Source organism: Zingiber officinale, chromosome 10B (assembly GCF_018446385.1).
Source record: "Zingiber officinale cultivar Zhangliang chromosome 10B, Zo_v1.1, whole genome shotgun sequence".
Lineage (NCBI taxonomy): Eukaryota > Viridiplantae > Streptophyta > Magnoliopsida > Zingiberales > Zingiberaceae > Zingiber > Zingiber officinale.
The window spans coordinates 38,157,544-38,181,159 of NC_056005.1; the positions used below are offsets into that span (position 1 = coordinate 38,157,544).

The following is a 23,616-nucleotide window of genomic DNA, read 5'->3' on the forward strand; positions in this document are numbered from 1 at the left end:
GCACCCAAGCTTGTCTTACCTTTCCTTTAAGATCCTTCTTAACATTGTTTCTAAGTGTATCATTTCTAGTACCATTGATTAGAGACATGTATGCAACTTCATTTTCCTTAGGTCTATATCCTATTCCAGCTTTGTTGTAAACGGCTCTTTGGTCTCTAATGATCATATCTAAATATTTGGATCCATTTGTGAACTTCTCTAGACATGCTCTTAACTCAATCACGTTATTCTTTAATTTTTCATTTTCTTCCTTGAGCATGCTTGACTCACTAGATGAACATGTATCATTTTTAATGGACTTAAGCTTTCCCTTCAAGGTCTTCACTTTAGATTGTGATTTAACAAAGGCATTTTTAAGGTGAGCAATAGTTTTATATAGAAATTCTACTTTGGGAGATTCTTTTACCTCATCATCACTTGATGATGATTCATCACTCGATTCCTCTTCATTTGATGAATCTTCTTCACTTGACACTTCCTCTTGACTTGATTCATCTTTGTCATCTTCAAAAGCCATAAAAGCCATATGTCGGGTGACATGGCAAAGTTCATCTTCATCCGATGAGTCTATGCTTGGTGTATCCCATGTAGCTTGGGCCACCATGGCTTCCTTCTTCTTTATCTCCTTCTTCTTCTCCTTTTCTTCTTTCTTCTATAATTCTGGGCAATTTGGCTTGATGTGTCCTTTCTTATTACATCCATAACAAATGATATTAGTGTTAAAACTTGAACTTTGATTACTTTTACCTTTTGAGGGTTGGAACATTCTCTTCACATCCTTCCTTGTGAATTTCCTTGATCTTCCTATCATCTTCTTGACATAATTTGCCACTTCACTTGTCGACATTTCATCATCACTATCCGATGATTCTTGTTCGGATTCGGATGATGAGGATTCCACCTTCTTTTCTTTCTTCTTTTTCTTTTCCTTCTTTTCTACAATAAGAGTCATACCTTTCTCTTTTGAAACCACATTAGCTTGTTCATGGAGTTCAAACTCACAAAACAATTCATCAAGCTTAACTAAAGAAAGATCTCTAGAAACCTTATATGCATCAACCATTGATGCCCATAAGGTGGTTCTAGGAAAGGATTGGAGAACATACCTTACTAAGTCTCGATTGTCAATTTTCTCACCTATTACATGAAGTCCATTTACTATCTCTTTGAATCTACAGTGCATTTGACTCACGGTCTCATTGGTCTTCGTAGTGAAAGTTTGAAGTTGCCCCAACAAGAGATCTCTCTTGGCTCTCCTTGATTCGCTTGATCCTTCATTTAACTCAATGAGTTTTTCCCAAAGCTCTTTCACGGAGTTGAATGGTCCTACTTTGCTTAGTTGCTCCTTTGAGAGTCCACATTGTAGGGTTGTTGTGGCCTTTGCATTTGCTTGGGCCTTCTTTGCCATCTCTTTTGTCCAATCCTTGGTTGAAAGAGGAGCTCCCGACCTATCCTTTGGCATCTCGAATCCATCTACAACACTAAACCAATTTTCAATGTCATTTATTAAATAATACTCCATCTTACCTTTCCAATATGCAAAGTCATTGCCATCAAAGAAGGGTGGCCTTGCGGTGCTATATCCCTCTTGAAATGTCATTTTGATGCTTCAGTTGACGATGAGATCTTCCGATGCGAAACAAACTCTGATACCAATTGATAGGACCTTGCTTTTGGCTAGAGGGGGGGGGGGGGGAATAGCCTTTCTTCAAATTTTCACCTACAATCTTGTTAGCGGAAGCAAATAGAAATAAAGGAAATACAATAAAGCAAGAGAACAATGCTAACTCCTTGGTTTACTTGGTCTCCACCTCCTTGAGGTGACTAATCCAAGGCACACACCCACACAATCAAGCTCCACTATAAACTTCTCCTTCTCGAATCACAATCGAAGGTGGAGAAACCCTTACACAATTTTCTCTTCCTCTTTACAAAATGAGATCTAGGATTTTTGGAGAAAGAGGATCAGAATCTGTAGGCTTTTTGGATCACTTGATGAGCACTTTTTCAGTTTTGAACATTAGTATTTGCTCTCAGCTTCAAGAACATCTTTTATAATTTCTCCCGATATCAGTTGACTGATATAGCTATCAGTTGACTGATGGACTTCAACAACACTTAAGATTTTGAGAGATTTTCAGCCGCCAGATTTACGGTCATCTACCAGTCGACTAGTGCTGGTACCAGTCGACTGGTACCCAATTCCAAACAGCCTGTCGACATTCTGTTTGTTTTGTGTTTGGGTACCAGTCGACTGGTATGTGTATCAGTCGACTGATACCTTGTCTTTTGAGATCATAGTTTTTTACAGTTTTGAAACTTACATTACTTTACATACTTAAATTACTTTCTTAGCTTAGACTTCATGCCACCAAGCACCTTCCATCAGCCTTGTGCCCTTAGGATGCTTCCGTCTCCACGACTCCTCATCATTGCGCTTGCCTTCAAGGGCCTCGAAGCACCTTCCATCAACCTTGCGCCCTTAGGATGCTTCCGTCTCCACGACTCCTCATCCTTGCGCTTGCCTTCAAGGGCCACCTTTGGCTTTGTCATGCTAAGTCACCTTTTTGCCAAGAAGTCACACCTCCGAGACTTTCCTTGCCAAGTTTTTATATCTGCTCACTCAACATTTATGTTAGATCACAATTAACGCCTAACTTAAACTCATTTAACCAAACATCAACAATGAGTATATGTCTTGAGCAAGATTGCTCCAACAGCTATTGCTATACTAACTTTTGTGCTCGGGTTGCTATTAGCAGCTCTAAATGCTCTTGAGGTAGGGTAACTGTAGTAAGTCATCTAGCTTTTCTATCTTTAGGTCTCAGATTCAAGCGAAGTTTCCACAGACAACGCTAAATTTGATCTTGTTTGAAATTAGTGAAGATGACACGCTGGGTAGATGACTTTGTCGTTAATTGGGAGAAGACTATGAGATGAAGAAGAAATGACACCGGGGCACTCTTTCTTGCACACGCCATAAGGAGAAGAAAGAGGAGCGTTAGAGCAAGAACCAGGGAGGGACTCCCTGGCGCAGTCATGCCGACCATCAAGTCAGTATCTCAACCGAGCGAAAAGTGGAGAAGAAGATGAATAGTAGATGTGTGCGTGTTATAATGTTGTAAAACATACCTAGCCAATGGAGATGACTACCTTTTATGCTGACTCTCAGAACCTCTATAATTGTGAGGTATTAGAGAATGTCTGATATCAGAATATATCGAGTAATGAAAGATGTACGACCATCCCTTGCGGAAAGTTCCGTTATACGTATATGAATCATCTTTTGTAACCTCCATATTAATGAGGTGGTTGAGGATGCTTGATGTCAGAATATGTCGAATATCACTAAGTAATAGGAGTTGTATGGATACCCTCAAAGAAGGTTCCTTTGCATGTATATTCTATGATAGCAACATATTCCCTTACGAGTAGTTATTTTTTGATAGGTTGTTGTGATTTTTTGACCATGTTATCTCTTAAAGATAGTTTGACCAACCTTATAGCTCACCGGCTGTATGATAGAAGACTAGCACTGCGAGATGGGGAGTTTAGCTCTAAAGGTCCGCCCAACACTAGAAGACTAGCATTGCGAGATGGGGAGTTTAGCTCTAAAGGTCCGCCCAACACTTTAAGGCTGAGTTATTTTTTGATTTATTCTAGTAGTACATGTAAAACTTAATAGGGGTAAAATATAAAATTTTAATTTAATTTAAAAGGAAATAGAAGATATAAAAGTTATTACATACAACGAACAGAAAAATTATAGGAGAACTGAACTTTAACCGGGGTAAACGCAAAAGAAATACACTTTTTGAGCATCCTCCAACCTAGGATCGCTTTGGACAATTCGAAATCGTGAATGGGTCCTTTGAAAATTACCGTAGTAGAAGATATGCATTCTCATACGATTCGAAATCATGGACGGTCTTGTAAAATTGCCGTAGTAAAAGTAAAATACAAGCAAATCAGATTTATTTTCTCAAAATTTATTGCAAATATCAGTACTAAACTACTGACTGTCACAGTGTGTATTCCTAATGGCTGGCTACAACTTTCCCAAACTCAGAGCTAGTTATCGTAACACGATTAGGAGCCAACATTGCCGACAATCTGCGCCGGAAAAACCGTGTCCCATATGTCCTCGAAGGCTGCTACAATGGCAGCGTGGTGATGGCTCGAATTCAACGACAGAAAGCAGCACAGAAGCTGCTCCAGACCCTCCACGTCGTACATCTTATTCTCCGCCACCATCTCCGCCATCGACCGCCGAAAATCCTCCTCAGGATCCTCCGACAACTTCACCACCGCGAAACTCTCCTTCACCGCCGGCGATGCGAACGGAATCAGCCTCCCGACCGCCGTCTCCCTTTTCGTCCAGGACGCGCATCTTTTCGTCGTCATGACCCTGCCATTTTTCCTCGGCCATCGCCGCCGCGGCACTTTGTCGGAAGATTCCACATCCGACGTCGATATCGTCGCCCCCATTTCCTCGCCGCTGCTGAACCACCCGCTGTCGTCATCGTCCTCCTCGTCGTCTTCGTCGTCCGCCGAGGAATTACTTCTGCCCCGCCGCCGGAAGCGCATCGAAGACCTCGGCCTCCGCGTCACTGCCTTCCCCCTTCTTACCCGTCGGAGGACCAGCGGGGGGAAAACCCCGTCGTCGGAGTCAATTTTCTGCCGAGGAACGGTGGGATAGTGGCCATCACTTCCGCCGATTGCAGCGCAGGTCACTACGTGCCACCACTTTTCCTTCCGCCATAGGTAGGCCGGAGTCGGGTAGCCCGGGTGAAGGAGAAGGCCTTCTGGAGGCGCTCGTCGCCGGGACTGGGAGGGGCAGCAGCGTGAGGGGGATACAAGAGGTTGTTCGCGGAGGAGGGAAGCAGAAGGGTCACTGAGGGCCAGGTCTCGATCGAAGCAAGAGGGAGGAGCGACGGCATTACCTTTGGAGCGTAATCCTCCCAAGGACGGCAACATAGTGTAGAGACGACGGCGGAGGCGCTTCGCCATGGTCGAGCGAGGCCGCGACATGTGAAGGTAGTAGTAGTCTATGGAGGCTCATGGACGCGATCAATAAGAAATATTGATCTTGGTTTCAAGGTTTTTTTTTTTAAAAAAAAAGAACTCCTCATAACTTTTTTTTCTTGTTTTGTCACGGAACAGCTAGCTTGCTATAGACAGCGAGCAGAGTTTGACGTACGACACCATAATTTTGCCACGTGGACTTCTGAGTGGGAGAAGAATGGAAAGAAAATTGCTTTCCTGTCTGTTAAGGACAGGACAGGGTGATTACCAATTCACATCGAATTCGTTCATCAAACATGAGCTGTAAGCAGAAGCGAGTGGGAGTTGATATCATTATATATCATTTATAGGGTCAATACACATGTTGTTTGACCGTAAAATAAAAATCGTCACTTTCTTTTATTTTTCGCGTTTCAACTGGTAATTTTATCACATTTTATTTGCTAATTAAAGTGATTCTGAAAAAAAAAAAGAAAGTGCTACGGCTTTGGGATTGGTATAGTTTCGTCAAAAATGAAATAAATTAAGCGTCGGTCCGTACTCTTTCACAGCTTGTGCACGGAATGCGGGGCGCGAAACTGCGTCGGAAGCCAAATAGCCATGCAGATCGTGGATCAGTTCTCTATCAACATCACCATTCAGTTATTAGGCGAATAGAATTCAAGAAATTCATTTTAGAGAGCACGCGTCAAGATGTCATTAGTACATAATCCTGTCGTATCCCCCTATAGTTCAGCAATCGAAGCTTACCCGGGCCTCATTTTCTCTTTATCCAGTCCGAGAGACGTCCCGCGTCCGTCCGGGTTGTGTTTCCGGAGAAGGCGAAAGGCCCCACCGCGACGTCGGATCCCTTCATGATTGGACGGCTACGATTGCGACCCGGCGTGCTCAGGACTCGAAGCGACGACCTGTTGTCGCGCGGGCGCATGAGACTACACGGACGGATTATCCCCCGTCGGATTATGGCACGGGAGGACATCTTGGCCGTGCGACGAGAGGCTCACTTCCGCACGGAAGGTCTTTGCCCGGGGAATTATGAGCTACGTTGCGTTACGTATGCGGAGAAGGTTGCCTCGTCTTTTGAGGAGGATCTGATCATCAATTCCAAGATTGGTGCTTCCCGTTGGATGAAAGAGGAAATCGTATGATTCACTTGCCCGTTATAGTTTTAGTTCGAATGATACGGTACGAATACCGTAAACTCTCCACGTTACGATACAGTAAATACTCAAATTTGGGTTGGTATATATCAATCAAAATGTGTATGCTGTAGTTTATTTGCTACGACTGTGTGCGGTGAAGGAGTCATGATGATTCCACATCATCCGCGGCGTGTGAATGTTAAGTTGCGTAAAGGGGAAAAAATCACAATTGCGCACCCTCAAACCTCTCCTCTCCCTCTACGCGAACCTTAGCAGAAGCGTCGCGACAAGCTCTCCTTCCGAAAGTCACGAGCACTCTCTTGTTGTCGTGAGCTCTCCCTCCCTGTCGCCGCGAGCTTTCTCTTGCCGCTGCAAGCTCTCCCTCCTTGCCACAAGCCCTCTCCTACCGCCACGAGCTCTCCTTCCGAAAGTTGCGAGCCCTCTCCTACTGCCACGAGCCCTCTCCTACTGTCACGAGCTCTCCTTCCGAAAGTTCCAAGCCCTCTCCTACTGCCATGAGCTCTCCCTCCTAGTCGCGAGTTCTCCCTCTGTAACGACCTGGCCCCTCGGCCCCATTGGACGCCCCAAGGCGGCCCCTCGGTCGTGTCGTTACTTACTAGATCTTCCCACCCCTGGCCAGTGAATTTTTACCTTCTCCAGAATTCGAACTCTAGACCTCCAGGATAAGTACTATAATTTATGAATCCTGGTAGCCAAGTGAGCGCTCACTTGGCTAGCTACCAGCATTCATAAACTCTAGTACTTATCCTGGAGGTCTAGAGTTCGAATTCTGGGGAAGGCAAAAATTCACTGGCCAGGTCGTTACAATAAAAAGGCGCTCACTTGGCTACCAGGATTCATAAACTTTAGTACTTATTCTGGAGGTATAGAGTTCGAATCCTGGGGAAGGCAAAAATCCACTGGCCAGGGGTAGGAAGATCTAGTGAGTAACGGCACGGCCGAGGGGCCGCCTTGGGGCGTCCAATGGGGTCGAGGGGCCGGGTCGTTACACCCTCCCTACTGTCGCGAGCTCTCCTCTACCACCGCGAGCTCTCCTGCCCAGTCACGACTCCTCTCCTGCCGCCACGAGCTCTCCCTCCTAGTCACGAGCTTTCCGTCCCGGTACTTTGTTTGCTGTGTTTTTGTGTTCATCGATGAAAAGTAAACTATACATTATAATTCATACTGCGATTTGCGTAGATGTTGTTTCTGAGGTGGAAAATTATAATTCATCACAATTGGCTGTTTGTAAGATTATGAAGTATATAGTTGATTTTTTTTTCTTCGCGTGATGCATTCTTCAAATTGGATATTTAGGATTGTTAATGTGAACTTCAAGTTCATGCCTGTAATTGTTAATCATGTGACCTAGGTCTTTTGGATTGAAATTTTCATTTGAATTCTTAATTTAATTAAGAAATAAATGGTGAGGATAGGTGTGTTATATGAGTCTTATGGATTGTGCTTAATATATCTATATCATGTCTATGACTTGATGTTGTATCTATTTTATAGAGAGACATAGAAGAGGAGATTTAGGTATATTTTATATCCCTTCATGTATCTGATAATCTGATTGCATTATATTCCTATTGAAACTTTCTATAAAAAAACATAAATTAACAATCAAACATGCACTAGGAATTCAGATGGTAATATTATATGCAAGACTCGTGGATACGTTGCTTAATTTTGTGTTAATTCATTTACTTTCAGTATTCCTTTTGTAAAATGTTATAATTTTTTTTAATCTAAGTAATGAAAATTTGATTATTAGGTTGCTATTTCATGATATCATCAAATCATAGAAACATCGACAAAATGAGATTTCTATTGGGGCAATTTCCCTAGGTCAAGGTTGACCAATTTGACTAAGCTTGAATTGAGTCAAGCTTGAGTCAGCATTTGAGTTTTGATGTTTGACAATATAAGGAGATTGTTGGAGCAATCGTCCGGTTATGGAGATGGTCAAAGAGTTGACCAGATTGATGAGAATACAAGTCAAGTAGGTCAAGGTTGACAGGAGACTTGACTGGAAAATCATAACTGGAGGTTAGGTGTATGGAAAGTTCTAACTGGAGGTTAGCTACACTACAAGAAAAACCCTCATAGACATCGGTGGAACAACATCGGTTTTAAGCAAAAATCGATGCCTTTGAGTATTTTACACCGGTTTTTTCAAAAACCGATGTCTATGAGCGCAGATTTTCGCTCATAGACATCGTTTTTTAGGCGATGTCTATGAGCGCCTTTTTTTCGTTAATAGACACCGAATTTAACAGCGATTTTTAAAGCTCGGTGTTAATGAACCAAAATAAAATAATTTAATTTTTCACCAATACTTAGCCAAAATTTACAACACTTCACTCTTCCCTCCAAACCTAAACCTAGAGCGTCGTCCACCGTATACACTTCACTCTTCCCTCCGTAACTTTTTCACTCGCCTGACAAACCCTCAATCCCTAATTCTCATCACCCTCCTCCCTCTCCCTCCTCCGCTCCTCGTCAATCCACCACCCACCTCCCTCTCCCTCCTCTGCTTCGCTCGCCTTCGCTACTTCTCCTCCTCCTCATCAAGCATCTGTTTGTTTTCTCTTCGAGATCCTCACCTCCTTCACCCCTTCCTCAGTCGATCGTGCCCTTGATAACACTGGCGTCTGTGTCTCCTCGCAGGATATGGAGGTCGTGCTCAAGTTCTCTTACTCCCAGCCAGGTGTTGTCGTCGCTTCTTCTATTGGGCAAGATTCCTCTAACTTAGCGACCAACACTCACCCTACGCGTGGAACCTTATGGCCGACCTCCTTGACAAGAACCCCCTTCATCGGCTGCCCCCTCGAAGAAGGATCGACATATCGTAACTTGGATACCTCAGGCCTCAGGTCCCAAATTCCCATCTTTTTGGTTGTTGGTATGCTGATGTCGTTGCAAAATTGAGATTTTGAGCAATTGGATCTTGATTTCTTGTAGGAGGATGATTTACTATGGGAGAATATTTCTCTGCACAGGACTGATAAGTTAGTTTGCAATACTGGTTTCTTCTTTTAGATCTTGTTTGAGTTTGATAGAACAATTTCTATACTGACATGCAACAATCCTTGGTTGGCTTTGGCTACAATTGGACAAATAGTGAAGCTTTGTTTAATGACAAGACTAGCAGATAGTATCGGAGAAGGTGAACAAGTTTGTAAATTGTCAAAAAATAAACATTTGAGATTTCAAATGTGTATCATAATTATTTTAGTAGAGGTTACTCCTGGTGAAACTTGATCAGCAATGCCAAGCATTAGAGCTCCATCATCAAAAAGGACTACAAGTTTATTGGTATCCCTTTCAATTTAGTAAAAGTTTGATAATTTTCCAAAAGAGTTACTATAATGCCACATTCTAGTTTCTTTGTGTAGGTGGCAGTAAAATGTAGGCCATTGACTGAAGTAGAACAAAAGCAGTGCATGCATATTATTCAAGTTATGGATGATAAGGTGTTAACAACAGATTATTTATGTTTTCCCTATTCTTTGTCAAGTAAAATTTTCTCTCTAGAGTCTAGCCGTGAGATGATTGTTTCTTACTTTACAGAGCTTAATTGTCTTAGGTCTTGACATGTCAAAGGACTGTCTTGACCTCATATAATATCAGACTAAAGAAAGAAGATATAACTTTGATAATGTATTTGGACCTAGTTGTTCCAATACGTGGTATGTGCTTTTTATTTATTTTCCTTGTGTTTTTGGTTTATGTATTCCCCCTTTTTTCCACTTTCTCCTTGTGTTTTTGGTTTATGTTCCATTTTTGTATATGCGCATCACCCTGTGTAAACTTCAACTATTTCTATGTTTCTTGATTCTTCATAATTTCTTCAATCATATGCATTTTTTAGAAAGAGGAAAGGTGTTTTTTTTTTACTATTTTGATATTATAATTATAAGGATGGTGTGATTCATTATGCTTATGTATTTTCTATGTTTCTGGCTCAAAATCCTTTTTGTTGATCATAAATTAATAATAGTTGTAATTATGAGAAAGGTGCAAGGAGATAAACTTTTGTGTTTCTTGCCTCTTATGCATCTGACTAGTGAGTCACGTTACTTATAATCGTCATACTTAGTTTCTTTTGCAAATTACATTTTTACCTGATTGAAGGGTCTAAGTATATAAAGAATCCACTCAGTGTCTAAGATATACATAAAAGTGTTTGAGTAATTTGAAAAAGGAAAAAATATGTATTTCTGCTTTGCTGTTGGCTCATTCTAGCCATATATGAACCATAATAATTAACTATATTGTAACATATTTGGAAGAAAGGGTTACCTGCTGATTTTTGATGGTTTAGTTCTCACAACTAATCGAGAGTATGCTATTGGAAGAAAGGCATGAACAACAATGACTTAGGTATGCTGGTGCATGGATGATCGAAAAGTTTCATTTAAGTCACTATTAGTCGAATGGAGCTTGCTGAAGAAACCAACAAATATATTCTGCGTTGGCACCCATTTTGAAGCTACTTTGTTTTATAAAACTTAGTGTTGGATCTGCTTAGTTATGCTTGAGCCGTGTAGATTTATGAGTATAAGTTATAGTCCCTTGTTTGGCTATAATTAAGCAACAATCACACAAAAAGTGGTCATCTACTTATTGTATACACATTGATGTTAGCTTCAGAAATGTTATTCTTGTTGCTAATATTGTATGAAATTCTAGGATGGGGTCTTTGACATGGTTTCTGCACTGTATAAATATTAATTCCTCACATCATGTTAGCAATGTGCTGATGATTAACAAATTTGTCACTAACCACATAGATTTATGGTAAGTTCTTTATTGATACTTCTTCAAAATTCGTGTGATTCTATGGGCAAAATTGAGTTGCCTGTGAGAGATAACCCTTTAACACAAATTCAAGCACTGACACTCCGACACTCCAGGTTGACATCCAAAATCCCTCTGCATTGTTCCGGTGTTGTTGTTCCCTTTACATTATTCTAAAAACCCGGTTTGTTTTAATATTGTTGTATCTTATGCAATGCGTTTTTAGTGATGGGGAACCTTGGGCTTGTTCCTTGAAGACCAATGCTCGATATAGAGTTTGAGACAACAAAGTGATGAGTGGATGTTGTTCTTTCTGGGCTTTTAGCAACTTTTGTAGTATTTTTTTTCTTCTTCTATATCGTTGGCGTTGGCTCCTGAAGGCAAAGGCTAACTTCTATTTAAGAAGACTAGATCAAGCATTTGAATTGTTGAAGAAGCTTGAATAAAGAGCCTTAATTGCTGTGTTCTATGAATAGATATTGATTATTAGATTCACGGGTGCCAAGCTGTTCTAAAAATAATTGACCATCAGTTGCTGTTATTCATTTATTTGATTCTGCCAGGTCAACTTCCATGCAAGGAAAATTTCTTCAGCACAATTTAGAACCAGAAATAGTTCATCCTCTAAAATATCTAAAAAGAAAGCTTTTAGATAAAGAGTCGATTTGACCATCTCTTTTTGTTTGGTTTAATCAATGGAGTTGTAGACTCAATTTGGGTAATTGCTTCAGCACAATTTTGCCTTTATTGTTGTAGGAGCTATAACTCTGAGCATAATCTTTGCTATCAGGGCAAGCCCTTCAGAGTTTGTCATCCCTCTAGATAAGTATGTCAAAGCAGTATATCACACCCGTGTTTCCATCGGCATGCGTTTTAGAATGCTATTTGAAACTGAGGAGTCTAGTGTGCGCAGGTTGGTACTGTAGCCTTTCTCATTCCTGAGTTGCATTTTTCTTTTTGTTGTTGGAACATCCATTAGCTATCTGATGTGCAATTGGGTATTGCTTTCCCCTATTTATACTAAAAGCATCTATATTAGTTTGTCACAAGCTTTTTAATGCACAGTAGCTTCTAATTGCCTTGTCCTTTTATTATTAGATATATGGGCACTGTCACAGGGATAAGTGATCTAGATCCTGTTTGATGGCCAAATTCATATTGGCGCTCTGTGAAGGTATATATACTGAAGTTTTCTGACTTTCCTCTTCAGCAAACCTGCCATGTGATAACCGTTTTCTGACTTTTATAGTAACATGTAAAAGTGTTGCAATCCATTAATGTTTCTTGAATGCCACCGCTAAGTTCTTAATTTGCCACTTCCTCTTGAAACTGAATCTGGCTTTTCTTGTAGGTTGGCTGGGATGAGTCAACTTCTGGAGAGAGGCAGCCAAGAGTCTCTCTTTGGGAGATTGAGCCTTTAACAACGTTTCCAATGTATCCATCTTCCTTTCCACTTAGGCTCAAGCGCCCTTGGTCTTCTGACTTGCCCTCACTACATGGTACATATCATGTTTGCTTGCTGAATCTTAACTAAACAGGTATGAACTCCTTGTTACTGCCATCTCACTTCTGTCACCTATATGTTTAGGTGGGAGAGATGATCTTATGTGGCTTCGAGATGGAGACAGAGCAATCCAGTCTTTGAATTTCCAGGGATTCTGTAATCAGACGTTTACCGAGTGCTATTTCAAAAGCTGGAAATGTGAGTGGCTGAAGGGGAAGAGAACACTAGGGAAGATTTAGTTAAATCTCTACACAGAGCAAGAAGGATAACGTTGGCACCAGTAAGAAGAATATTTGTGTACTATCTATTACCTTTTGATGTTGTAAGAAAAATAGTTATGTGTAATTTGTGGATATTGACTTGATGTGCACAATATCTATTATCTTTTTATGTTGTAAGAAGAATATTTATGTGTTGGTTATATGGATATTGACTTGGTGTGTTTAGATACATTGGTGCATTTTTATTTATGATTTTCTTAGTGAATTAATAATATTAACTTAATTTTATGATTTGCTTGGTGATAATATTGGTTTTTCACTATTTCAGAAATCAAATTTGTGTCGTTAAACAATACTGATATTACATCAGTTTTCCATTGCTGCAAAACCGGTGTCATTAACTAATATTACATCGGTTGTATACCGCTGCCAAAACTGGTGTTATTAACATATAATATTACATCGGTTTTACACCTGATGTCGTTAAGTGATACTACATCGGTTATAACCCGATGTCTAAAATGGCAGACCTTTTACATCGCCTTCATAGACATCGATCGAAAATGTAATAGACATCGGTGGAAAATCGATGTCTATGAGGGTTTTTGTTGTAGTGTAGGCATATGGAAGACCTAACTGGAGGTTAGGCGTATAGAAAGTCCTAGTGAGGAGCCAGGCATTTGGGAAGTCCTGGTGAGGAGCCAGCCAACTGAAACTCCAAGTGTGATCTTGGCAAAGGAGGAAGTCCTGTTGAGAAGCCAGGCAATTGAGAAGTCTTGATGAGGAGCCAGGCAACTGAAAGTCCAAGTGTGATCTTGGCAAAGGAGGAAGTCCTGGTGAGGAGCCAAGCAATTGGGAAGTCCTGGTGAAGAACCAAGCAACAGAAAGTCCAAGTGTGATCTTGGCAAAGATTGTAAGTCCAAGCATGTGGTCTTAGCAAGGTAAGTCCTAGTGTGACTTGGCAAGGAGAACTCGATAACTAGGATGAGGCCGAAGGAAGCTCTTGAAGGCAAGGCGTGAAGGATGGGGAGATATCCGAGAGACGCAAGGCTAATGGAGGAGGCTAGAAGGCTAGTTCGAGGTTGGTCGGGTATGGCCAAATGCTAGGCACGGAGACCCAACAGGTTATGGTTGACCAGGAGTTGGGTTGGAGATTCTGGACTTGAGTTCGAGTCAAGTCCAGGCTGGTCAATCGATTGGGCGATCGATTGAACCAGGGTCCAATCGATCAGTCGATCGATTGGAGTGTGCTGCGATTATGGGAAGGCCCAATCGATCGGTCGATCAATTGGGATGTGAAATCGTGAGTACAGAAGCATTCCCAATCGATCGAGTGATCGATTGAGAGCTACCAATCGATCGGTCGATCGATTGGGCAGCAGAAGCTCTCGTGCGATCGTGAGAGCAAAGAAAGGCTCTGAATCGATCGGGTGATAGATTCAGGCAGTCCTAATCGATCGGTCGATCGATTGGAAAGTGACCATTGGGTAGGAAACGAGCGATGGACGGCTGGGATGGAGCGGTGCTGACGTGGCAATTGATTGGGGATGAATTAGATCGATTGAGAGCACTGTTTAAAGCCTGGGCGAAGCGTTTTCTTCGCCAGTTCTTTGCGAGCTTTCTTCCTACGATTTCTCTGCGACTCACAGCGAGCTTCTCCGATCTTCACCGCCAGTTCTTGAAGGCTCTTGGGAGTGTTCTCTCAAGGTTCAAGAGGCAACAACAAGCAACAAGTAAGCAAGAAGAAGTAGTGTTTTCATTTGTATCTTGTACTCTCTTCTTGTATTTTTGTGTGCGTTGTTGTGTGAATTTGTACGAGGCTTCTCCGCCTCCGGCTACGACCGAGAAGGAGTGTTTTATAGTGGAGATAGCGTGTCGTGTGTGGATCCTTGGATTAGTCACCTCTTCTTGAGGTGGATACCAAATAAATCTACTTGTTAGCATTGTATAGTTTGTCTTCAAGTTGTATTCCGCTGCAAACCATCAAGACGAAGCAAATGACGCAAGCGTGAGACTAACCGCTATTCACCCCCCTCTAGCGAGCACAAAAGTCCCAACAATTGGCATCAGAGCGAGGCCGCTCTTCTACGGACTAACCGCCAAGAGAGCAAGAAGCTAGAGGAAGAAGAAGATGGATTTGGAAGGACCACTATGATGGGACATCCGGATTCCACCTCCGTATGACAAAGAAGATTTTAATTCATGGAGGAATCGGTTAGAGACTTGGTTCCAAATGGATTGGAACCAATGGGTGGTCTTGGAAGACCCGTTTGAAGCTCCTACGGACAAGAAGGGTAAACGCCTCCGACCTCGGCATTGGACCGAAGAGCAACAAGAGCAATTGGAGGCGGACAAGGAGGTAACGAGAATTTTGCATAATTTACTACCTTCTATTATTTTGTTGAGTGTAGGTGAAACCACAAATGCAAGTGATCTTTGGAAAAAGATCATTGCCTATCATGAAGACCCTACACAAGTCCAAGGAGTGGAAGAGCCCAAGGAGAAGGGCTTATTGGTCCAAGAAGAGAAGGACCAATCCGATGTTGACACGAGGTCAACATCTGAAGAAGAGGAGGAAGAAAAAAATGCAATCCGATGTTGACGAGAGGTCAACATTTGAGAAGAAAAAGTAAGAGAAGGAAGAGGTGGAAGAGGAGAGATCTTCCACATCCTCAAGAGATGAAGAAGTGGAAGAGCCCACATCCTCAAGTGAAGAGGAAGAAAATAGAAGATGATGCCATCTCTACATTGCAAGAAAAATCAAATGGAGGATCAAACATCAACCCTACAAGCAAAGGTATAAAGATTTCAATTATTAAAGATAAAAATCATATCATTTGCTTTGAGTGTAGGGAGCATGGGCACTACAAGAGCAAATGCCCCAAATTGGCCAAGAAGAAGGGCCAAGTAGCAACAAAGGGCAAAGAAAAGCTCAAGGAGACCAACCCCACAATAAAGAGAAGCAAGGAGCACATTGTGTGCTTCTCTTGCAATCAAAGAGGACATTACCGAAGTCAATGTCCTAAAGGGAAGAAGCCAACCAAGGTGATTAGAGGAAGCATAAATCTAGGGGGAGCTTGTAAGAGCAAACCCAAGGTAAATTTTATTAATGCAAATTCTCTTAGAAATGATAAAAATCATGCTAGTTCAAATTTAAATTGTTATAATGCTATTTATCATGAAAATAGAATGCATGATAAACCTAAGGACAAATATATACCTCCTCATGCTAGATCTACCATACATAAGATTAGGAAGGTAGATAACTACTTAGGCAACAATTCTAAGGACTTTAGATATAAGCCTAAGGCTAGCAATGCTCATAGGAATCGAAAAAAAATCCAAATCTATGGATTTAGTAAGGGAAAACCAAGTCTTAAGGTCAAGACTTGATAACTTAGAGAGAACCTTAGCAAGAATGGAAAACTTGCTTAAGGGGCAAAGTGAGCACAACCTTGGAAAAGCTAGACAAGAGTCATCCAATGGCTATAGAGGTTTGGGATACAAACCCAAAGCCAAGAAGGATGCGACTTCCTTTCATAGGGTTTCATATAGCTATGGAACTAAACCTAGGACTAGTGGTCAAGCTAAAAGTACAAGGGAAGTTGTCCCTAAGAGTACTTTTGCAAAGACCAATGTGACTAAGACTTCTAAGAAGTCTAATAATGTCACAAAGAAGATCACAAGGGAGACCATCCCTAGAGTTGACCTAGTAAAGGTGACTAAGGCTCCAAAAAGGCCAAACAAAGTCACAAAGAAGGTTACCAGGGAAGTTATTCCTAGAAGTGACCTAGTAGGAGTGACCAAGGCTTCTAAGAAGCCTAGAAAGGTTCTTAGGAAGGTGTCTAGGGAAGTCATCCCTAGTGAATACCTAGAGCATCTAAGGAGCACCAATAGGTTTTAGTTCCTAGGAGCACATTCTCTACACCCTAGATGGGTTTAGAGAGTGTCAACTCAAATTGGAAGGGTAGTTAACCCAACTTCATTAAAGTTGACACTTGAGAGTATTTTCAAGGTTATTATTAACCTTTGAAAATGAAAATGATTATGGGGTTACTCTTTGGAAGAGTAATATATGTGCCAAAATTTGAAGAGTTGAACTTAATTTAAATTGGCACACTTAAGAAAAGTATAAGAAAAATCAAGTTAGAATTTTGATACTTTATTAAGGAATTAAGAGAAAACTCAGGCTTTAATCAAATGGGATTAAGCCTTGAAGGGCAAAAAGGTGCCAAGTGTTGAGGAATTGAAATTAATCTAAAATTGGTACACCTAAGGAAACATAAGAAATATCAAATTGGGGTTTTGGTATTTTCTTAAGGTAATTAAAGGGAAATCTAGGTCCTAATGCAAGATATTTACTCTTTGGAAAAGTAAAATGTGTCAAATTTTGAGGATTTGAACTTAATTTAAATTGACAAATTTAGAAAAGGATAAGAAATGCCAAGTTGGGGGTTTTGGCATTTTCTTAGAAGGTTAAAGGTGAATCTAAGCCTTAATTTGATTTCACTTACTCCTTGAAAGAGTAAAATGTGTCATACTTTGAGGAATTTATTTAATTTAAAATGACACAAATGCAAAAAGAAATACCAAGTTGGAAATTTGGTATTCTATTGAGGGGTTAAGGGAAAATTTAAACCTTAATCAAATTAATTACTCTTTGGAAGAGTAAGTTGTGCCGAACCTTGAGGAATCACATCAAAGGTAAGTTGGCACACTTGGAGAAAGGATAAAAAATGTCTAGTTGAGATATTAGTATGTTCTTAAGGGATTAAGAGCAAAATTAAGTCTCAATCTAAATGTTTGATCCTTAAAGAGAGTAATATGTGCCAAACAAATATTTGAGGATTGAATTTTTAATTTCAATTGGCACAAATAAAAAGGGGGTAAAAGAAATGCCAAGTTAGGTTTTGGCATTACTTCAAGAGATAAGCAATTTAGGCTTAATTTTAAGGTTTTAGCTAAGGTTTAAGGACACTTAGAAAGGTTATGTAGGTATATTTTATTTATGCTAAAATGCCATGATTGATTGTCTATTATATGTCATGACATCATGTGTTGCATTCATTTTTATTATGAAAAATACAAAAATACCATGTCATGCCATACATACATCATGTAGCTATAGCATGTTTTTCTTTTGAAAATTACTTATTTTGATGTATGCCATGTATCATCATGTACTATGTTAATTTCCTTGTAATTAAGGACAAAAGGCATTTATTAAGAATGGTAAATATCCCAACAAGTGGGATTATATCAAATGACATCCTAGGTAGATGATCATAAGTCTTTTAATGCCTAGATAGATATGCATGATCCCTTAGTTTAGGGTAAAACCAAATATACATCTCACAAAAAATCATAAGGTGACTTGTATGTGTTTTAGCACATATTAGATACAAGTGAGATGTTAGGATGGTGAACAAAACTCAAGATGTTGATTTAGTACATTTTGTTGAGTTTTAGGTTCATCAAAACACATAGTTATGTGTTTCCAATCATTGGGAAAGCTAATGTACAAGCCATGTGCATTGAGACCAAGGACTATGGTTGGATATTGGTTTTGAAAATGATTTTAAAATGCTTTTGGAAAACCTTGGTGAAAACTATCTTTTGATAGTGATCATCATTGAATAGTTAGACACAAACTTGAAGAAAACACTAAAATTTTTATAAGTTTTCAAATTTGTGTCAATCTTTGAAAATAAGAAGTATTTTCATAGAAAACTATTTTTCCTTGATAAAGTATATCCTAAGTAATGTCTACATGAAGTTTCATAATTTTTAGAGTTATGTAGAATTTTTGGGGAGTTTCTGAATTTTGCTGAAATTGAATTTCAGGAAATCAGAAACCCAATCGATCAGCCGATCGATTGGGATGATTTTGATCGATCAGTCGATCAATTGGGAAGTCCATTCCCACTAACAGAAGGTCATTGAATTGATCAGCCGATCGATTGACCTAGGCTGGATCGATCAGTCGATCGATTCAGAGGAAATTTCCGCAAACAGAAGCTTGCAGAATCGATCAATGGATCGATTAAAGTGATTTTAATCAATTGAGTCCCCACTTCAATCGATTGGGAAGTCTGATTTTGGCCTGAAAAGCTTGATTTCAGTACTTCAAGTCACTTCGAGTCCCGTTAACCCCTCCAAACCCCTTGGAATACATTTGTATACATTTAGGGAGAGTTTTCATGATGAAAACAAGTATGGATTGGTTAAGAAAAACCAAAGTGAAGTTTAGGATAAGGTTTAGTTTCAATTCTGAATTGTGGAACCTTCAAAATTCAAGTTTTAGTTTTCAAGGGTCATTAACCATTCCTAATCCTTTGGAATACATTTGTATACACTTAAGGGGAGTTTTCATGATGAAATCAAGCATGGATTGGTTAAGGTAGACTTAGGTGAAGTTTAGGTGGGGGTTTAGTTTCATTATTGAATGTTGAACCTCAAAACTTCGAGTTTTGGTTTTCCTAATTATTTAGGAACCCCAAGTCATTGTTGGCGCAATGATAGAAGTTTGACCATGTTTTTAGGGGGAGTTACTCTTTGAAAACATAAAAATCTTTTCAAAGACCTTGGAAGGGGGTTAAACCTTCGTGATGAATTAATACTCAGGGTCGAGTATTGGGGAGCAATGGAAGATTGGTTATCTTCATTGCTAGGATGATAAATGCTCTCGGATGAGCATTGTGGAGACGATTACTGCTCAAGGGGAAGCATTGAATACAATGAATGGGAGTTTCATTGGGAAGTTGATGCATGCTCTAGGATGAGCATTGTGAAGTGAAGTAGAGCTCAAGGGGGAGCTTTGGAGACAATGGAGAATATGAGATCTTCATTGTGGGGTTGTTAACAACATATAAGGTTGTAAACAATGGAGAGTTAACTCTTATGGAGAAGAGTTTATTTACTTGGTTTGATGTGTGACAAATGGGGAGAATGAAAGGTTAAGTTAGGCCTTCATCCCAAGAAGGGGGAGTTTGCCCTCAAGGAAAGGGAGAGAATGAAGGAAACCTTCGCCTTCATCCCAAAAAGGGGGAGTTTGCCCTCAAGGAAAGGGAGAGAATGAAGGAAACCTTCATTCATGCCTTGTCATGAAAGGATTAAGGCTATGGGATTTAGCCTTGGTATAAAGAAGATGTTAAGGATATGGGATTTAGCCTTGTGATAAAGAAGAGGTTAAGACTATGAGATTTAACCTTGTGATAAAGAAGAGGTTAAGGCTATGAGATTTAGCCTTGGTATAAAGAAGTGGTTGAGGCTATGGGATTTAGCCTAACTTAGAGGCATTGTTAAACATAAAAAAGGGGAAGATTGTTGGGATAATTTCCCTAGGTCAAGGTTGACCAGCTTGACTAAGCTTGAATTGAGTCAAGCTTGAGTCAGCGTTTGAGTTTTGATTTTTGACAATATAAGGAGATTGCTTGAGCAATCGTCTAGTTATAGAGATGGTCAAAGGGTTGACCAGATTGATGAGAATACAAGTTAAGTATGTCAAGGTTGACAGGAGACTTGATTGGAAAATCCTAACTGGAGGTTAGACGTATGGAAAGTCCTAGCTGGAGGTTAGGCATATGGAAGACCTAACTGGAGGTTAGGCATATAGAAAGTCCTGGTGAGGAGCCAGGAAACTGAAAGTCCAAGTGTGATCTCGGCAAATGAGGAAGTCCTGGTGAGGAGCCAGGCAATTGAGAAGTCCTGATGAGGAGCCAGGCAACTGAAAGTCCAAGTGTGATCTTGGCAAAGGAGGAAGTCCTGGTGAGGAGCCAGGCAATTGGGAAGTCCTGGTGAGGAACCAGGCAACGGAAAGTCCAAGTGTGATCTTGGCAAAGATTGTAAGTCCAAGCATGTGGTCTTGGCAAGGTAAGTCCTAGTGTGACTTGGCAAGGAGAACTCGATAACTAGGATAAGGCCAAAGGAAGCTCTTGAAGGCAAGGCGTGAAGGATGGGGAGATATCCGAGAGACGCAAGGCTGATGGAGGAGGCTAGAAGGCTAGTTCGAGGTTGGTCGGGTATGGCCAAATGCTAGGCACGGAGACCCAACAGGTCATGGTTGACCAGGAGTTGGGTTGGAGATTCTGGACTTGAGTTCGAGTCAAGTCCAGGATGGTCAATCGATTGGGCGATCGATTGAACCAGGGTCCAATCGATCAGTCGATCGATTGGAGTGTGATGCGATTATGGGAAGGCCCAATCGATTGGTCGATCGATTGAGATGTGAAATCGCAAGCACAGAAGCATTCCCAATCGATCGAGCAATCGATTGGGAGTTACCAATCGATCGGTCGATCGATTGGGCAGCAGAAGCTCTCGTGCGATCGTGAGAGCAAAGAAAGGCTCTGAATCGATCGGGTGATAGATTCAGGCAGTCCTAATCGATCGGTCGATCGATTGGAAAGTGACCGTTGGGCAGGAAACGAGCGATGGACGGCTGGGATGGAGCGGTGCTGACGGCAATCGATTGGGGATGAATTAGATCGATTGGGAGCACTGTTTAAAGCCTGGGCGAAGCGTTTTCTTCGCCAGTTCTTTGCGAGCTTTCTTCCTACGATTTCTCTGCGACTCACAGCGAGCTTCTCTGATCTTCATCGCTAGTTCTTGAAGGCTCTTGGGAGTGTTCTCTCAAGGTTCAAGAGACAACAACAATCAACAAGTAAGCAAGAAGAAGTAGTGTTTTCATTTGTATCTTGTACTCTCTTCTTGTATTTTTGTGTGCGTTGTTGTGTGAATTTATATGAGACTTCTCCATCTCCGGCTGCAACCGAGAAGGAGTGTTTCATAGTGGAGATAGCGTGTCGTGTGTGGATCCTTGGATTAGTCTCCTCTTCTTGAGGTGGATACCAAGTAAATCTACTTGTTAGCATTGTATAGTTTGTCTTCGAGTTGTATTCCGCTGCAAACCATCAAGACGAAGCAAACAACGCAAGCGCGTGACTAACTGCTATTCACCCCCCCTCCAACGAGCACAAAGGTCCCAACAATTTCAAGTTATAACATGTAGGACTGCTAACAAAGAACAATGATTTATGTTTCTAGATCAACCAAGAATCCTGAAAGACAGTATTACAGATGTGGGCAACATGGATGACAAAAGTGGGTGACACCCGATACTAGTGTTAGTTAGAGCCCTAGAGCCAATAATTTGATGATTGTATTATGGACTTGTTGTATCATATTCTTATATAAATAAAGACATTTGTTTTGGTTATTATACTTACTTGTATTGGTGCCAAATAAACTAAGTATAATAGCATCCTTGAGTAGAAGGTTCTTACTTATATCAATCGATTGGTTGAATCGATAGTGAGATGATATAGGGAACACTACTCTTAATCATTCCTAGTCGAGTATTAACATTCAGGGATAATGTTAATGCAATAAGACTAGCATGTAGGTCAACTCGATGACTTGATCTCAAAAGTCATGGATATAGAGATATCAAGTTGACACATGGGTATGCATTGGAGAATGTATACTGAATGACCCGCCATGAGAAAGTATCATGGATCATTATATGAGTGTCATATACTTTCTCATGTGGCTATTAGTATGACTACTAGTTCTTAGACCTGAAGTCACCATGATTCCCTACATAAGAAGTTATGTACTTTGGTTTCGTCAAACGTTACCCTTAACTGGGTGGACTATAAAGGCGATTACTGGGAATGTAACGAATTATACAGAGGGATGTGAGTGATATAGATGGGATCTATCCCTCCTATATGACGGGAGAGACATTGATATTCTTGATAGAGTGAGACCACGAAGTGCATGACCATGCCCAAATGAGTCAATATGAGATATTGAGCTCATTTGCTTTAGTGAGTCTACTTGGAGTTCAAGATTTAGATTGGTCAGAGGATGACACGGTCTATGCCTCACATTGATCAATCTAGATGCATAGGATAGAAGGACACTTGTCATATATTGTGAGGAGTCACAATTAGTAGTCACAAGGTGATGTTGGATCTCAACATTCTTGTAACTTGGGTAGTAATGATGTGTTGCTAGATACCGCTCATTACTTATGCTCTTAAATGAGTTTAGGGGCATTGCCAACATTACAAGAACCTATAGGGTCACACACTAAGGACAATTAGATGGAGATTAGGTTCATATGATGAACCAAGAGGATTAGGTTCATGTATTGAACCAAATTGGATTAAGAGTAATCCAAGTTAGGCTAATTGAGTTGAACTCAAGTTGATTCATGTGTTCAATGAGTCTAATTTAGATTATAATTCATTGAATCAATTTAATTAAATAAATTAGATTCATTATATTAAGTTGGTTTGAATCAAATGGTTAGATTAGATCAACCATGAGAGAGATTTGGTCAAGTTTGACTTGACTTGAGAAGGAAGATGAAAGGTCAAGTTTGACTTGACCATTTGCCACCTCATTTGTGAGTTGGCAATATGAGGACTAATGATGATGTGCCACATCATCAAAGCTAGCACATGTGTGTGCCACATCATGGAGGTTACAAACCCCTTTCCATTTAATGTGGCCGGCCACATTAATTGTAAGGGAGTTACAATTGTGGCCGGCCACTCAAAATGAAGGAGAATGAATTTTTTCATTCAAAGCATTCATTCTATCTTCTTCCTCCTTGAGCTCTTTCTTCTCTCCCTCTCATCCTACCTTGGACGAACCCTACTAAGGTGCTAGCACACTTTAGGTTGGTTTTCTCCCTCTTTTGTTCGTGTGGATATGTGTAGAGGATTGTCTACTTTGACAATCTTGAGATCCGACACCTTGGACGAGCGGGATTCGCGAAGGGCGCGCATCAAGGGTAAAAACTCTTAATCATCTAGAACTCTAATGTAGATCTAGAGTTAGTAAACTCGTACTCGAAGGTTTTTCGAAATTTTATTCTTCGCACGGATCCGGTGACGGGAGTTTCGGG

General features: G+C 40.6%; 1 protein-coding gene and 1 long non-coding RNA gene across 2 annotated transcripts; one reads left to right on the top strand and one right to left on the bottom strand.

Moving 5' to 3' along the window:
* Window positions 1–4,089: 4,089 nt before the first annotated feature.
* On the bottom strand, window positions 4,090–5,010 carry LOC122029091 (transcription repressor OFP7-like). Its single transcript, XM_042588049.1, has one exon. It carries the CDS (start codon window positions 5,008–5,010, stop codon window positions 4,090–4,092), a length of 921 nt encoding a protein of 306 aa, XP_042443983.1.
* Window positions 5,011–11,756: 6,746 nt separating this feature from the next.
* Window positions 11,757–12,726, top strand: LOC122030373. Its single transcript, XR_006125405.1, has 4 exons — window positions 11,757–11,886; window positions 12,072–12,147; window positions 12,325–12,472; window positions 12,562–12,726. It is a non-coding gene; the product is annotated as an uncharacterized LOC122030373 (long non-coding RNA).
* Window positions 12,727–23,616: the final 10,890 nt, after the last annotated feature.

What these genes read in the sequence shown, in the direction of transcription:
- LOC122029091 (XM_042588049.1), bottom strand. Translation starts at nt 5,010, where the DNA reads ATGGCGAAGCGCCTCCGCCGTCGTCTCTACACTATGTTGCCGTCCTTG.